Genomic DNA, 18,877 nt, shown 5'->3' with positions numbered 1-18,877 from the left:
ATCCCTCTCCTCCCCGAACTGCCACCGCATTTTTACATTCCAGTTCTGTTTCCAATTAGAGACCTCTCACACAGCTGTCAACAAACACACCGGAGTGGGAGTGTGGTGTGGTTTGAACATAGGTTTGTGAATGTGCTAGGCCTACGGCTACACTACAGGAATACCCATAAGACACTGAGAGAGACTTTACTCTGACTGACACACACACACACACACACACACACACACACACACACACACACACACACACACATGCACCCAGTATTCTCTTTTTTCAGCCCTTTTTGGCTATACAAACAGAACCAGCCATATATAGACCAGTGGTTCTCGAACCTTTTAATTTCAAGGACCACCAGGCCATAACTCTGAGAATGTAAGGTTCCATTTGTACACTCTCAGAGTTGCAGGCCTGCACAGCTTTATTTGGAACCCCCTTAATTAAGGAACCCTGAGAGTCCCTGCTGGACCACACTTTGAGAGCCAGTGATCTGTAGGCCTACTGTAAGAAGTTTTATATTCATTGAGTACACTGTGAAGAAAAAGGGCATAACTGATTATTTTTCAGTCTGGGGGATAGTCGGACCTTTAGTGAGGTGACACCAGTTCTGAGGCGCGCGTTGTGTGGTGTTGTGTACATGGAAATGGAGGGAATATATTTTGACCTGGAGTAGGCTATAGCTGTATTAACATTAAACATGGTTTGCTCTTTATCAGCACTTGGCACAAGTTGCACAACAAAACCTGTATTGTCTCTTTCGGATGGAAACCTCATAATTATGTCCAAAACTGTTACTTGTCAGTCAGGTTTATCAATGCTTTTGTTTATTGATGCTTTTGTGTAGTCTCTCGAGACAGACTGTTGACTTGCATCAACTATAGCAAATTCAAAGGAAATGAGGGTGCTGTTTTTCCTTTATTTGCCAATGGGTTGCTTTTGTGTAACGCTATAGATGGTATGATAAAGTATGGCATTAATTTACCAAAAGGATTAAAAATAATAATATTAAATAATAATAAAATATGGAGATAAGTGATAGCAACAATATAAACCAGGAGAATAAAACTGGTGGCCTGTGAAGGGGTCCAGTCCGCCCCTCAGGGTGATGATTTGTGGTAAAGGAAAACAAATATTTTATTCAAAATGAATTTGCCAAAGCACATTTTAATTGCAATAATCAAATCCAGTTATCTGTGTGTCAGTCACTCTCTCCCTCCTTACCTCAGCTGCACTGGTAAAGCTGCTGTTGTCTGTGAACATCTTACTGGTCAAACAAAGTCCAGTTTGAGATCCATCATCCACATTGGAGCCATGCAGTTCCTAGTTATAGTTAACTAAAAGACAAAGTGAAGTAATTGAATGCATTTGCAATGCCTTCTCTGTTGCGGTTTGAGAGCACAACATGATCAGAAGAACGGTTAATGTTATTACAGCCTATGAACTCAAAGATTGTCAATTTGTCAAAATTATATTAGACAAGGCCCTGCCCTGCCACAATGTTACTTTCAGTTATGGCTATGTGCAGAAATTGGACTATGAACGAGATAGAGAACCCAGACATGACCCAGACTGGCATCATGATCTTGAATTTCTGGTGGCTATAACAGAGCACTTTAATTTACTTCAGGCCAACAAGAAGTCAGAAGAGACTTGATATGTTGATGCAGTCACTCACTCAGGGATGCTTCAGTTTGGCCAAAGTGGATGAGAGTTCATCCAGACACTCTTGATTCAAGGCCCATGATTATTGGGGCATGCCTCCCTTTTGGTTGTTCTCTCTCTCTTTCTCTTTCTCCATCTCTCTTTCTCTCTCTTTTTTTCAATTGACATGTTTTACAATTTACACTGTACAAATGTGAGGCATGGGAAGTGACTTTTATATAAATAGATTACAGAATATAGATTATTAGGCCTATAATTTGGAGAGTCTTGTGGATATAGAAAACGTTTGCATACAGTCCCAACAACTGTGAATATTATCTCACCATAGCTTGTCAACATTACACATAAATAGAATTAAACAAATCTGTTGTAATACACAAATACATAATAAGATATCTAATTAACTAAATATTTAAGCAAACCCTTAGGCAGCACCTTTTACTTAAAAGCTGTTTAATCACATAGCCCTGGGCCGGGGGGATTGGCAAGTTAGTTGTTTATACTCGGTTAGTTGTTTGGTCAGCCAAGAATATACTCCCACATCCCGGAGGGATGATTGCCCTACAAAGAATGTCAATACTAGTTAGGTTAGGTAATATAATGTCAGGTGTGAATTCCAGTTGATTTGTGATAGTAGCCTCAGTTAAAACCAGTATAAATAATGAAAATATGCTTCTCATGTAGTTTAAAATTCTGAAAGCAAACCAACAATAGCTTATACTGTAAGTGAAAATAGAAACATACTCATGTACTGTAATGGAACAAAGCAAGTACTGTGTACCTAATAAGAGATATAAAAAAGAGTCACAGACACTAATGCAGTCATTGTTGCAGTAGGAAAGGTTTTGATTATTTCTTTTACGATTCCGAGACTGTGTAATAAACAAGAGGACAATAAAATATTGGGAACATAAATGGTTTGTGTCTATGTTCCGTGAACTTATTTTTGAGAACCCTGGAAGCCAAAATTGGTACCATGCAGGCTTGGGGTCTGTAAACCGTAACACATATCATCCATGGTTGTATTGGTGACATAGTTAACAATATATGCCAGAATAAAGGAAACTATTGGATTTATGGGTACACTATTTTCATATCACAATCCCAATCTTGATTGTCAAACAAAAGCTCCAGGCGTCATAATGCCACTGCCCAAGATGAGCCACATCTCTCCCTCTCAGGGGGAGACTGGCAGTGGTGGAAAAACTACTCTAATGTTTTACTTAAGTAAAAGTATCAATACTACAATATAGAAATACTCTATTACGTAAAAGTTCGGAATTCGAATTTTACTTTTGGTATCAAAATTAAATTAAAGTACCAAAAGTATAAAGTATCGATACGCAGAATGTCCCATTTCAAGTTTTCAAATGTATACAAATCTTTTGAAATAAGCCAATCCTGTAGATCGACTATTTTCAAATGGTTGAAGCCGCTGAAGTGGTTAATGTATGTTTTGTAATAATAATCCAAATCTACAAAGTAACTAGAAACAATTTCTTTTAAATGTAGTGGAGTAAAAGTAAAAAAATTGGAACCGAGATGTAGTGGAGTAGAAGTAAAAGTATTGGAAATTGGAAAAGTAAATGTACTTATGTACTTATGTACTTTCCACCACTGGAGACTGGAAGCAGTTAAAAACTTAGAGAGGACGACATCAGCACAGAGGCAGAGAGAGACGATCTTCTAGTGTGATTCTAATCTCTCAAGACAGATTCTGCTAAGGGTTTTTATTTTATTTTTTACCAAATGGATTCCCAAATTGATATGATTCAGCATAGGACACACGAGTTCAAATGCATCGATTACCTTTTATTACATCATCCCTCGACACACAGCCTCTTGTGCATTCTAATTGTCACATAACTGCATTCTGAGTCAGTGCTGGCCCATGCTTCTTATACTCTTACCACTCAGTGATACATTCGGTGCTCAACGCCGTTGGCAGAGATCCAGACCTCCACTGCCAAGCTACCTGGACCAGTAATGGACAATTAATGATACTGCTGTTGCTGATGCTGTTGCTGGGGACAACGCTGGATGGCTGGGATGATGATGTTGGTGATGTGCTGCAGATGGTGATGATGGCTGATGATAATGATGATGTTGACAACAATGATAAATAATAATGTGTGACTTTGACAATGGTAATCATAGTTAAGAATAAACTCATGATGTGACCAATGACCACACTGAAGCTATAGTACATCTAAAATTGCCTTGTGGATAATGTGCCATGCCCATCATTGCCCATATGGAGATTATTCCATATAACGAATTCCATATAGAGGCACAACCTCTAGATAATACTGTAGTTGACTGATTCCACTTAGACCCCTTTTCCACCGGTTGGTTCCCAATGGGAACTGGTTCAGTTCTTTTTGGTTTTTAGTCCATGAGCCAGAGCTCCAAAATTGGTGGGCAAACTATACCCTATATTAAATTGTTTATAGGATCAATACAAGTAAATTAATAAATGATAACCCTTCCACAGTAGTAGCTTTTTCATATTTTCGATTATTTTGCATATTTTCCTACATAATGCATAATTTGCATATTTAAAAATGTAAAAATTTGAATACAATAGATCATTGTCTTCATGTAGTACTCAATTGGGGAAGTTTCACAGTGATAACAATCTAATATAGGTATGGTTTTGCCTACTCAATTCATAATTAATGTTTCAATTTTGTAGCTCTGGCTCATGGACTAAAAACCAAAAATAACTGAACCGGTTCCCATTGGGAACCAACCGGTGGAAAAGGGGCCACACTGGCCTCATGACATCAAGATCCGGAGCTACACTGTGGATCAGGATTGATTGCTCATGGAGGCCTAGTGGTCCAGGCGCGTGTTCGAGTCCCGTTCATGACGACCTTTGCTGCATGTCTCGCCCCATCTCTCCCTCTTTCCTATCTATCTTCACTTGAACCTATCAATAAAGGCAGAAAAGCCAAAAACATATGACTTTATATATATATATATATATATATAAACAGGACATCTGGGCACCTCGATGTAAAATTGGCTATTCATTTTGTTCAAAATGTTTAGTAAAGTATACATCACTAGAATATGCTCCAGTGCCCTCCAGAATCCAGATTACCAGATGACCTCTCAGCTATAGTGCCACCCAAGGTGACATTAGACATGGAATTAGACATTTGATTTGCACATATACATTTATACAGAGATGTAATACTTTTCTTGTAATCTTTTTTTTTCCTATACGCGACAGCAATGCAAGTCAAATTTAAATTCCTCATCAACATACAATACCTGGCCACTGAACACATTCAGATCTTTTATATAGCACATCAGTTTTGAAACCGACTAAATGGCACGCGGCTGAACGGCGCCCTCTACCGGACTCCAATCACCCATCGACTCAGAGTTACAGAGTCACCGCCGTGTGTATGTGTGTGTGTTTGTAACAGTAGAGAGAGAGGGAAGAGACGGAGGCAGCGCTCTCTGGCAAAGGGAGAAAAGAGTGTGTATTCCTCGGCTCCAGCCTCCCAGACAGACCTGTACGGGACTATCAACGGGAGGCAACGGACAGCCATGGCGAGACTCGACCGAAGGCTCGAATAAAGGACCTGAACTTTACGCGTTTTATATAGTTTCCCTTCCCTTCTTCTCTCTTGCGCACCTACTTTCTTCTCTCCTCTCCAATGCGTTGGAGCTCTGCAGAGGACGGACAGCGTTGAGAGGGAGAGACTGACTGGGCTTGTTTGTTTGAGGAGGAGAATAGAAAGAGAAGGGGGGAAACGCACCAGTAGTAAATTAATAATTATAAAACGGTATGGCCGACCGTGATACCGTACCGATTCCACTGGAGGTGAGAGCAAGACTTGCAGAGCTGGAATTGGAGTTGTCAGAAGGTAAGGACTGGCTCTTTGAAATTATACAACGTGTGTGTGTGTGTGTGTGTGTATGTGCGCGCGAACACACATTTTCTTGCCTGCGAATGAGGAGTTTGAGCACCGAATGAAAGTGTTGCAAGAGAGCTGGCTTTGTTGCTTGCGACTTGAGTTTAATATCAAGAAAAAATTAAGCTAAAAGGACACATTGTGTCACATTATCATTGCCACTGTACTGTTTGTTATGTTGTTTACACACAACACTGTTGTGCAACCAATCACTTAGCCCCTCTCGGAACCCCCTGGGTCAGCCCAATCGATTCGTGCCGAACCGGGCTACCATGGTATCTGGGTCTCAAAAATGTCAGAAACTTCAGTAGGCCTACCATTGGGTTCTGACTTGTGGGGCTACCAATCACTGCTGCTGGTTGGTTGAGGAAAGTGGAGAACAGAAAGTACACTGATGCTTATATTGTCATGTCCAGAAGTTACTCAGGAGTGTTATAGTTTGACAGTCAGGGTCTCGGCCCTCGGGGATATTCTCCTAATTAATTATGTTCACAGCTGGAATGCAGCCTGCAATGGCGCTGCATTTATTTTTGAACAAATGTGCAATTCATCCTCTTATTATTGCAAAGAAGATGGCAGGGGCCATTTGTAAAAAAAAAAAAAGAAAAGAAAAAAAGGCGAGTTTGAAATGCATTCTTCTTGGTATCGATTTTTACATTACTCTCCCTTCAAATTGATATGTCATATTGCCGACGTACTCTCTCTCTCTCAGACTCAGAGATTGTCAGTGTCAGGTTTCAGCAGCACTGAGTGCTGCCTTTCTCATGGAGTCACTAGTCACTCGGTATACAGTCTGGAATGATGCTGCGCCTCGGCCATGTATGGAAAATAAAGAGAGAGAGAGAGATTGCACAGCTGAGTGAAATTGCGCACACGCACGCACGCGTAAAAAAAATGCACCCCCAATGGCACGCACGCACACAAGGCCTACACATTCCATTGCCATTTCCTTGGCATTGCTGCAAATCCTACAGCTGACGTTTGTTGTACAGCTGAGTGAGGACACACACACACACACACACACACACACACACACACACACACACACACACACACACACACACACACACACACACACACACCCACACACACACACTGTGCCATCTTATCTATCTATTGGTGATGGTGTAGAGTGCTGTATATGTTATTTATTATTGATAGTGTTTATTATGAGTGTTATGTACTTTTCTTGCCCTGTATCTTATGCTGCTGTGCGATAGCGACCAAATTATCTATCTATCTATCTATCTATCTATCTATCTATCTATCTATCTATCTATCTATCTATCTATCTATCTATCTATCTATCTATCTGAGTAATGCCTTAATAGTGAGATGTGGTGCATAGTGTGTGTCCTGGAGGACAGACTGTAAACAAACAGGGAAACGGGGTCACATCATGTAACAACAACCCCCACTATTTACATGCTTAGTTGACATCTTTAATGCAACTGCCTCATCATATGCAAAGCTTTAGCCCCCCCCTCCCAGTCCCCACACACACACACATGACCTATTTACCCTACACACACACACACACACACACACACACACACACACACACACACACACAAAGCTTTGCATTACTATACTTGTGCAGACATCAATGTTTTAAGATGCCGATTTTATGAATGCCGGTTTATTACTTTTTTGCTATTCTTTGCTGTAATGCCCAAAATTACAGATATACAAGCTACACGTGTCGTTGCAGACATAATTTGTGGGCCGTCGTTTGGGTCACTGACTGGATGTTATCGTGCCAACAGTAATTCATGTCTTGTTCGTGAAGTGTAGTGAATATATTTCACACTTTCCGCCCCTTTGGTAAGTGCTCGCTGATGCGTACATCAGCGAGCACTCATAAGTGATTGCTGACCGTCCGTGCATCAACCTGCCTCCAGACAAAGATAGTGTATACTGAACATTGAACATAATTTAAATCACTGATAGAAGTCAGAGCTGGGGGGGGGGGGGTGGAGCAGATATATGTTAATTAGTGAAATGATGCTGAGAGGCTTTGGCTCTGAGATGCCTTGGCACACGCTCTACTACTTTATTTCCCTCTATCACTTCCCCTCTCTCTCTCTCTCTCTCTCTCTCTCTCACTCACTTTCTTTCCCTCTCTCTATATCACTTTATTTCTCTCTCCTAATGCCGTTTCCCTTTCTTGTGCCCTGAGTCCCTGATGTTTCTCCCTCCTTTCTCTTCCTACCTCTGTTTTTGACTGCAGACTGCAGACCAGCCCAGTCCAATATTTAATGGGGGCGTGGGAGTTTCGTGGGACCTCTTGATTAGGGATTGTATATGTTGGCTTATTTGCCGATATCCGACTTTCTGATATTGTCCAATTCTTAATTGACGATTCTGACATCAACTGATAACGATATATCCAGGCTCCAGGTGTAGCGTACAGAAAATAGCAGACCTAAAAGCCCTCAATGCGTTGTCCGTAGCACGTTGAGGGCTTGTAGGTCTGCTATTTTCTGAAAGCGACATGTGATGAAGCATGAATCGGCTTTAACTCAGAACTTTCTGATGTCATCCCTCTCCCCCCTCCTCTCTCTCTCTCTCTCTCTCTCGGTCACATCTGGACTCGACCTGATGCAACTGTAATACTTTGACCATCTGTTATTTTACACTCAATCCGTATAAAGAATCTCTCTCTCTCTGTCCTCTGTCTCCATGGAATGATGACCACAGCCACATGGCTCCTTGCTTCCTCACTCTGCCCTCTCTCTCTGTTGCCACTTCTACCACTGCTAATTACAGCAGAGTCTAGTCTGTCTGAGAGGAACAAGTTGATGTATGATTTATCGGGGCCTCAGATTTGGGCCGGCGAATTACATGTCAGTGGTGTAGAGCCGATGTTCGTGACTGTGTTTTCACTCTCTGAGAATAGACTAAGAATGTGTAATGCGTATTTTTGTAATACTCTGTCACATGACATGAGTCGGGCACCGAAGTTAGCCGATCACAACGCGATGCATTGTGAGCTTTTTGGGTTGGCTCTTTTCGGTGCGTGATGCCATGGTGCGACAGCGTATGAATTCTGGTACTTAAGCCTTTGTTCCTGGTTTCTCAAACATAATTTGAACAATCTGTTAGGATTTGACCTCATGCGGTGCCTTACAATGGCTTAGTCATGGTGGCTAGTAAGTCATACTCTGTCTCTAGTCAAGACGGACTGTAAGCCACATTCTACTGGTGAGATTCTTTTTTTTTCTTTCTTTTTTTTATGTTTTTTTGTGGCTTTCGCCTTTATTTTATATTTTTTATGGAGGGACAGACAGTAGGCTGACAGGAGATTTTAGTTTTTGATAGAGAAGAGAGATGGATAGATATAAGTATACACTAAATTCAGCTACTTTAAAGGACTTAAATATCTTCTCTTACAAAAATAACATATCTTCATCAATGAAAGTGCCTCCAGCCCAGGCAGTTTTCTGCATCTTACACAGTGCCAGTCATCCTAGACTCTCTGAGCCCCGACTGTGTGGCTGTGACTGTCGCAACCTGCAGTGCAGGGGCTGTCGAATTTCGGCCTCTCTGTCTAGCAAGTCAAAAAGCAGAGCTGTCTTCTTTCAGCCCCTCATCCCAAACCTCATGTGGCCACTGTGGCACACTGCGGTACAAAGAATCCAATCTAAACAAAACCCCATTGAAAATAAAAATATGGCTGAATGTCTGAGTTGATTCTTGATCAGGTTAAAAGAAGAGGTTTGAAGATTGAATCTGAAATGGTACCACTTGATGACACTCTTATGTGTTTCACCAGACCTGCTCGTTATACCTCTGGCTGGGGCTGTCGTTCATTGGACGCTATACACACACAGGTGATCTGACCTTTGGAGGCTCAGAGTTGCTCTTCTGCAAGATATAACAATGGTACAGTTTATGCCTTATACTGTTATCTGCTGTTACACACACCCACACACACACACACACACACACACACCCTTCTCTCTCCCGCTCTCTCCCCCCCCCCACACACACACCTACCTGTGTCACTGACAGTCGACTGAATGCTAGTTTGATGCTGTTATAACACATTGTTCAAACAGTAATGAGTAATCACTTGGTCAGAGTCCACAGCCACATACAGCGCTGTGCTGTAGGTAGAATGTTCACAGTGTGTGTCCTGTGGTCCTGACCGGCTATAGACCAATCCACAGAGCGGCGCCTTGGGCGGACTGTCGGAGTGGCCATTACTGAGGTGTACCATTAACCGATTAGCTACACCTGGCCTACAGGGCACTGCTCCATGGATTAGTGCCCTGTAGACCAGGTGTAGCTAACCAGTTAAAACAGTTTAGCTGCATAACCTGCTTTCCACGCTATATAATGCTTGTTGTTGTTCCACATCACGACGGTGGAATATTTTTCCGTTCAACAACAAGCCATGGAACTATTTTCAGGGGGATTTTCATGGATCAAAGGCGCAAATACTTCCGCGTATGCTCCAATTGTAATTAAACAATCTCGGTAGCCTCGGTATATTTCACCTTTTAATATAAAGCCCTCAAAGTGTTAATAATTCACCTCAGAAAGGGCCGCGCCCAGGGCGCCCCTCTGTGGATTCGTCTACATAATGATGATTTATGATTTATACTTGATGTGCCTCTGTTGTGCTCATAAATACACCACGGGTACTGTCACAGTGAGATACCTTTTATTCAGAATTCTGCCACAGAATATTTCACAATACAGTGTTCAAGAAAGTAATCATGCCATGTTCGTTATTTTCTTTTCTTTTCTTTTCTTTGTTTTAAAACGCAGACACCTAACAGAACAAAAGCACAAACAAAACACAGACGACCTCCTGCTGAATCCATTCCACCACATGCACTAATCAGCGCTGCTGGCTGCCTCCTCCTTTAGACTGACAGTCACCATAGAGATGGTATTTTCTTTCTTTCTTCATCGGGGAGTATGAGAGAGAGAGAGAGAGAGAGAGAGAGAGAGAGATGAGCTCGAAGGTGATTGCTTCATGAAAGTATCAATTAACTTCCTAACACTTGGCTACCACCACGGCTCCTTTTGAAACTACTAGGAAAGGGATAGAGACAGGAGACACATAAAAAGTGGAGAGAGAGACCTAGAGAGAGAGAGTTTGTCAGTAGTGGAGAAAGTAAAGTAGCTTAAGTAAAAGTATCAATACTGCAATATATAAATACTCTGTAAAAGTCCGGAATTCAAAATGTACTAGAGTAAAAATACAAATATATTTGCATCAAAGTGTACTTTAAGTACCAAAAGTAAAAGTACTCATTATGCAGAAGGTCCCATTTCAAGTTTTCAAATGTATAGGGCTGAAGTGGTTAATGTATGTTTTGTAATAATAATCTACAAATTAAATGTAAAGTTTTCAAATAAATGTAGTATAAGTGTACAACATTTGCATCTGAGATGTAATGGAGTAAAAGTATTGGAAATCGAAATTGAATAAAAATCAAATACCTCAATATTGTACTAAAGCTCCACCACTGGAGGTTGTCTTGTCCTCCCTGGTTGGCTGACGGGCCGAGACTATAGTGTCAGGTTCGCCCAGTAAGACCATCATCTCTGCTCACATTTCATCCTCATTGACCACTCTGCTCACATTTCATCCTCATTGACCACTCATTCTCTGCAGCACACTCAGTCTCTCAGCCCATTAGAAGATGATGACCACTCCTCATAGTGGCCCCAGTGGGGAACCTTTTCCAACCTGTTGCTGGCAGGCAGAAACATTATTTCTTTTTGGAAATGAATGCCCTACTTTTGTCACACTAAAAATAATCGATGTACAAGTTCACAACCTGTTGCTATTACATGCTTTCCATAAGGAAACCTATAAAACTACAAAACTAGATCCACTTTGGAAAATCATAGTCATCATCTGAAGTTCATATATCAATAATATCTCTGAAATATTGAGGCTACAGTCTGTAGAAAAGTGGGAAAAAATGGAAATCTTTTTCTTTTCTTTTAACCAAACAACGTTTCACCCATGCAGGGCTTCATCAAGTTCCAACAGTGGCAACTCAACACGCATCAATCCAACCACAACACCTGTCTCTCTCTTTTGTGTGAGTGTGTGTGCATGCCGACGTGCACTGGCAGGAGAATTGACAGGAAAGAGTAAAATGCAGGCCGATACAAATGGCTGTCGTGGCCGTTGACATTTGCAGCCAGTGGATGTGGTGAGCTGCAGGCTGGCAGACAAGAGGGGATGAATATGTATGGAGAGGCTACCGCCTGCAAGGATATGACAGCTGATGACAAACATGTGGACAGACTGCCTAGGAGGGCGAGGGGGTGTCCTGTGTGTGTGCGCAAGCATGCGTGTGTGTTTTTGCGAGAGAGAGGGAGAGAAGGAAAGAGAGAGCACAGTGTATAATTGTGTGTGTGTGTGTGTGTGTGTGTGTGTGTTGAGCTACCGGTTTTTCCACGTTTTACTGTAGGCTACATCGTCTGTGTGAGGATTTGGAATGCTCAATATCATTCCCGCCCTAACAAGTACCTTCCCATCAGCCATATGAGCTTTTTTTCCTTAGATGTTCTTCTCGTAAACATTTAAAAGTCTTCGAGTCATTTCATATGAACCCGTGTTTATTAAAGGGAGTGATGTGCAGCTACCTGCTTTTGCCAAATTGCCACGTTGCAGCCATCAGCCTCTGTGGGTGTGGACTGTGGACACTCAGTTGGGTTTGTCTCATAGGCAGTAAAATCCTCAGTGACTAATTTAAGTCAGAGAGTGTGCAAATGCAAACTCTATTTGAATGCCCTTCACGGGTCCATTTGGTTCCATTTGGGGGCTCAACCCAGGAGTCAAATTAACACTCAGATTTTTACGGTGTAGTCGTTCCATCCAGGAAAGGTTTTCATACGAGGCACGTGTATGAATGTGGGTTCAGTCACACAAGTATAGGCCGACAGCATCATAGCATATAATTCAAATTGATTATTTTATTATAATTAAAAAATAATAATCTTTTCAAAATGTAAATCTTTCGACCCCATTATTATTTTTTACCCAATTTAGTTCCTCCCAATTCCTCCCACTGCCGTTGTACCCTACTGGCTCACCTGCCAGTGAGGAACCCCCACTGGCCTTTATCTTACTCCTCCTGTTCAACATTAGGACCCCTGAAAATGAGCTCGACGGGTGGGGGTGTCTGAGGAAATTAAAGCTGAAATTGAAGCTGAGGAAATTTAAATAAACGGAGGGAGATTTCATTGCAAATGAGCCAGAGCCTGTATCCATGTTGTTATACAACGTTGGTTTAAGAGGGAATTACATCAGAGCTGAGGCCATGTGGGCCAGCAGCACGTACTCAATAAGATACTCAGTAGACCGTAGTAGAGTGACTGTAAAAATGAACTACCAGAGTTCAGTGTACCTGAAGGTCCATTTACAGTACTGAGAATCAGTGGTGGAAATCAACTCCATTTACACTACTGAGAATCAGTGGTGGAAATCAACTCCATTTACAGTACTGAGAATCAGTGGTACATTTGCAATTTTTAAATGGGACATTCTGCACAATGAGTACCTTTGGTACACATTTTGATGTACTTTTCACCCAAGTACATTTTGAATTCCGGACTTTTACTTTATTTTTGCAGTGTTGATACTTTTACTTAAGTAAAATATGCGAATACTGAGAATTGTGCTGTGTGGCGTGTCGATATCTCCCCGGCAGCGCTTTTATTTTTTTTGACATATGTTTATTGATTTTTCTTTACAACGACATAGTAATTTCAAAGGATCAAGTTCCTGTCCGTGTAATACACTTTGAGGGCCAAGAGACGAGATGGCCTGTCCACCTCGGTCCACCACGCAGGCTCCATACTGATCCAAACGGAGATGACATTAATGCTTGCGTAGGGAAATCGCCGACGACCAATGAATGCTTAACGTAATGGGCTCCGGCCACTCCATCTGCCATTAAAGCAATCCTAAGCCCCCCGCGATCAGCAGTTTGATTTTGCTGGCGGCTGCCGCGTCGGTTCAATCAGTGTCAGCCTTCAGAGGTGCTTTCTCTGGCCGTCGGAGACGAACAAAATGCCTGCTCTTTCCCAATTGGGACGATGAACCCGAACATCTGTGGATCTGGATATTATATTAAGTGTGTATATTATTAGTATTTAGTAGCCTAGTTGATTCAGGGAAAGCATATAATGTACTATCCCTGAATCAACTAGGCTACTAGTAGACTGCATTTATACTCACGCAGGTCAATCTGATAGCGGCAATAGTTTTGAAGATTTGTTATACTTTAACCTTTTTAAACCCTGAATACCTCGAATACCTTCTTCTACGTCAGTAGCGAAAATGGCCGATCTACAAGCTCACAACACGATTAAACCTAATACGGTGTGAGCTTGTCGATCACCAAATGTCAGTCTATTTGTACCTTTTCATGACATGCCTAGAATAGGGATGCTAGGGTTCACGTGGTTTAATTAGTCTGGTCCCACCTGCTGTTGGCAGGCGGGAAATGCCTGTCTGTCTGTCTGTCTGTCTGTCTGTCTGTCTGTCTGTCTGTCTGTCTGTCTGTCTGTCTGTCTGTCTGTCTGTTCACCAATCATACAGTCTTGATGTGTTTCTGTTGATTCACACGTCTATCGTCACCTGGTACGTCTCGTCTCAAAAAGGAGGGAACGGAGTTTGCTTTGTCCTTGTTGAAAGTCAATGGCGTCTCGTGTCGTGTCCACTCTCCGATCTTGGTGTTGTCCGTTAATCCTTTCCCCTGCACTCAGTCTGTCTGACTGAGGAATATATCTTTGTATACATTTTAAAACTTGAAATAAGAAATTCTGCACTATAATGAGTACTTTTACTTTTGGTACTTGAAGTAAATTTTTTGTGGCTTTCGCCTTTATTCTATCTTTTCCATGGAGGGACAGACAGTAGGCTGACAGGAAATGGGGAGAGAGATTGGGGCAAGACATGCAGCAAAGGCCGTCGGGATCGGGAGTTGAACCCGCGGCACACTGCCAGACCGGATCTGGACTTTTACTTGTAACGGAGTATTTCTATATTACTTTTACTTAACCCATTTTGGGCGGGAACCCCTTTTGGTGTTTTAAACATTGTTATAATTTAGTTATTGAAAAATAGCAGATCTACAAGCTTGTTAGGTCTGCTATTTTAGAGAAATCGTGAAAATATTTATTTCAGAAAACTGGAGGATTTAGAAGATTGTTTTTAAATTTCGAGGTCAAGTAAGACATTTGAGTACTTTTCCCACCGTTGCCTGCAGAGCTGCATAAGAGAGACATGCTGCTGGTCACAGAGCTGCTGGTCACAGAGCTGCTGGTCACAGTGCTGCTGGTCACAGAGCTGCTGGTCACAGAGCTGCTGGTCACAGTGCTGCTGGTCACAGAGACATGCTGCTGGTCACAGTGCTGCTGGTCACAGTGCTGCTGGTCACAGAGACATGCTGCTGGTCACAGAGCTGCTGGTCACAGAGACATGCTGCTGGTCACAGTGCTGCTGGTCACAGTGCTGCTGGTCACAGAGCTGCTGGTCACAGAGCTGCTGGTCACAGAGACATGCTGCTGGTCACAGTGCTGCTGGTCACAGTGCTGCTGGTCACAGAGCTGCTGGTCACAGTGCTGCTGGTCACAGAGCTGCTGGTCACAGTGCTGCTGGTCACAGAGACATGCTGCTGGTCACAGTGCTGCTGGTCACAGTGCTGCTGGTGGTCACAGTGCTGCTGGTCACAGAGCTGCTGGTCACAGTGCTGCTGGTCACAGTGCTGCTGGTCACAGAGCTGCTGGTCACAGTGCTGCTGGTCACAGAGCTGCTGGTCACAGTGCTGCTGGTCACAGTGCTGCTGGTCACAGTGCTGCTGGTCACAGAGCTGCTGGTCACAGTGCTGCTGGTCACAGTGCTGCTGGTCACAGTGCTGCTGGTCACAGAGCTGCTGGTCACAGTGCTGCTGGTCACAGTGCTGCTGGTCACAGTGACATGCTGCTGGTCACGGTGCTGCTGGTCACAGAGACATGCTGCTGGTCACAGTGCTGCTGGTCACAGAGACATGCTGCTGGTCACAGTGCTGCTGGTCACAGTGCTGCTGGTCACAGTGCTGCTGGTCACAGAGCTGCTGGTCACAGTGCTGCTGGTCACAGAGCTGCTGGTCACAGAGCTGCTGGTCACAGTGCTGCTGGTCACAGAGACATGCTGCTGGTCACAGTGCTGCTGGTCACAGTGCTGCTGGTCACAGAGACATGCTGCTGGTCACAGTGCTGCTGGTCACAGTGCTGCTGGTCACAGTGCTGCTGGTCACAGTGCTGCTGGTCACAGATCTGCTGGTCACAGTGCTGCTGGTCACAGTGCTGCTGGTCACAGTGCTGCTGGTCACAGAGACATGCTGCTGGTCACAGAGACATGCTGCTGGTCACAGTGCTGCTGGTCACAGAGACATGCTGCTGGTCACAGTGCTGCTGGTCACAGTGCTGCTGGTCACAGAGACATGCTGCTGGTCACAGTGCTGCTGGTCACAGAGACATGCTGCTGGTCACAGTGCTGCTGGTCACAGTGCTGCTGGTCACAGTGCTGCTGGTCACAGTGCTGCTGGTCACAGTGCCGTGGAAATCAGTTGTCAAATGATTAACTGTTGCACCCCTCAATCAGATACTGTGACCCCTACTAACCCGGTCCAGTCCAATGTCATTGGCCAACGTGTAGATTGTGAAATGGTGCTTTATAACATTTAATTTTGAAAGAATTTGTATTATATTATTATGGTACTGTATTGATCAGTCACATCATGCACAGCCTTCATCACCCAGCGGTATGTGAATTTGTATTGTAGTTAAGTTATGGTACTGTAATTAATAACCGACATAACAGCCTACATGTGTGGATTTGTATTGCATTTATGGCTTTGTAGTTTTAGAGACATGCAGCCTGCATGTGTGCTTGCTTACAGCTGTCAGAATCGCAGAAACTGAAGGAGGTGATGTCATTCTTGGAGCTAAGGGGAGGGCTGTGTCAGGGAGGAGAGGTGTGTGTGTGTGTGACTGTGCGTGCATGTGTGTTTGTGTGTGTGTTGTGTTTCTGGCCGATTGCATCACACCGCTAAGACAGACACTTTTTCCTACATTTTCCGTCTTTTGCTCTCCCCCGCCCCCCCCCCCCCCCCCCCCCCTCCTCTCGCTTTCTCTCTCGTTCTGTTTCTCTTTGTCTATATCTGTTCCCTCTCCTCTCCCCCCCACTCCCCCTTTCCCTCTGTTTTTAATTCAACTTCCTGTCTATCTGTGAAGCCAGTGTGTTTGTCGGGGAGGTGGGTCTGACAAAGCGGAGGTCTCCTGGGTGAAATCTCCCCGCCTCCCCGCTGTGAAAATAAATGAAAGCGATATGGAAACTCTCTCCCACTCTCTCTCATCCTCTGCTCTGTTTTGCCTCGTCCAAGCGTTCTGCAACGGCTTTTTAAAACCTCCCCAAACGGAGCCAGCCAAATATTTACCTCGGATGATGATGATGATGTCTTTCCTCTGCTCCGCAGCGCACACACACACACACACACACACACACACACACACGCACACGCACACGCACACGCACACGCACACGCACACACATGCATATACACACACTTGTATTACTAGTATATATACTACTGAGGCGTTGTGTGCTTGCAGATCTGCTATGTTCACCCCAGAATAGGGGGTTCACGTGGTGGAATAGGTACTCACATTTCTTAAGTAAAAGTATCAATACTGCAATCTAGAAACAATCTGTTACAAGTAAAAGCATCAATACTGCAATATAGAAATACTCTGTTTCAAGTAAAAGTACGGTAATCAAAATTTCCTTGAGAAAAGCACTAAAGTACAGGTATCAAAATGTACTTAAAGTACCAAAGTATAAAGTACTCATTATTAGGGCTGACCCAAAAAAATCGATTAATCGATGTTCAATCGATACGCACGGGAATCGATTTTTAAATTTTGAATCGAATAGTCATTAAAAAAAAAGCGGCCGCTTTTGGTCCGCGAGACGGCCCCGTTTGGTCCGCGAGCCATGCTCGCGCCTCGCAGCACCGCAACGCCTCCTCCCCTCTCGGCTCACTCGTGGTGGTAACAACAAGGAAGTCAACACACACACACACACACACACACACACAGCAGCCTGCACTCATGCCGCCACAAAAGAAATCTAAAGTGTGGTTGCATTTTAGAATATGCAAGGAGAACAAAGAACACATATGGGATGGCCCAAGTGGGGCGAAAAATCCGCGGCGAAAAATCTGCGGCGAATCACGCATGGGACAGGGGAAACACCAAAAAAAGCACCAGTCCTGGAGCTCCAGGCGCGCTAATTTGAGCCGCGGTCATCCACACTTTTCTACCCCAAGAAAGAGCCTCGTCGGAAGGGTCTGAGAGCGGCGTAGACCGCGGCGCAAATTAGCGCGCCTGGAGCTCCAGGACTGGTGCTTTTTTTTGGTGTTTTCACATCTGAGTTTCAATCGGAAGAGAAGCTTTGATTATAGGCTATATATTTTATTTTTTGAGAGGTAATGCCTGCGTCAGGCAGTTGACTTGTTTTATTATGCCTAATTATTTGTGCGTCACTGCTTTCATGAAGGCTTATCGTTTAAAATAAATGATACCAATCCAAGCATGACTTTCTCTCCGCTATAACGTTGTTTAAACCAAAGAGTCACTGCTCGCATCGCGCCGCGCCTCGCATCGCGCACGCACGCACCCCCCCCCCCCCCCCCCGTTGGGTTTCGAAGCGTCGAAGTTCGATACAAATTAATATCGATTAATCGATCATTAAAAACGTAATCGAAGGTCAGCCCTACTCATTATGCTGCGGAATGTCTCATTCAGTTCAAATGTATACAAACCTTTTGAAAATAGCCGATCTATGTGATGCGACGCATTGTGAGCTTTTAGATAGGCAATTTTCAAATGGCCAAAATGTCTATAGGGCTGAAGTAGTTCATGTATGTTTTGTATTCATAATCTAACTAGTAACTAGTAACTAAAGTTTTCAAATAAATAGTAGTGGCGTAAAAGTACAATATTTTGATCCGAGATGTAGTGCAGTAGAAGTATTGGTAATTGGGAATACTGGAGTAAAGTACAAATACCTCAAAATCGTACTTAAGTACAGTACTTAAGTACATGTGCTTATTGACTTTACACCACTGTTAAGGGTCAGGTAGAGTTTACAGTCCCAGCATTGACCTCGTGACCCCTAGCGCTCTAACCGTGACTGACCCTGCATGGAATATCTTCGTTTCCTGGTCTGCAGTGACTTGTGTTGTGTGTTCCTCCGATTCACCTC

At 43.4% G+C, this 18,877-nt stretch overlaps 1 protein-coding gene across 1 annotated transcript in view; it reads left to right on the top strand.

Moving 5' to 3' along the window:
- Nucleotides 1-5,102: 5,102 nt before the first annotated feature.
- The window catches only part of LOC310870913 (disco-interacting protein 2 homolog C-like), a 256,194-nt gene continuing 242,419 nt past the window's right edge, over nt 5,103-18,877 (top strand). The window contains 1 exon segment of the mRNA XM_083782282.1: nt 5,103-5,541. Coding sequence (XP_083638408.1) covers nt 5,463-5,541 — 79 coding nt within the window. The 5' untranslated portion in view covers nt 5,103-5,462.

Source organism: Protomyctophum parallelum (assembly GCF_964188405.1).
Source record: "Protomyctophum parallelum genome assembly, chromosome: 14".
Lineage (NCBI taxonomy): Eukaryota > Metazoa > Chordata > Actinopteri > Myctophiformes > Myctophidae > Protomyctophum > Protomyctophum parallelum.
This window is presented reverse-complemented; position numbering and strand designations above follow the sequence as displayed.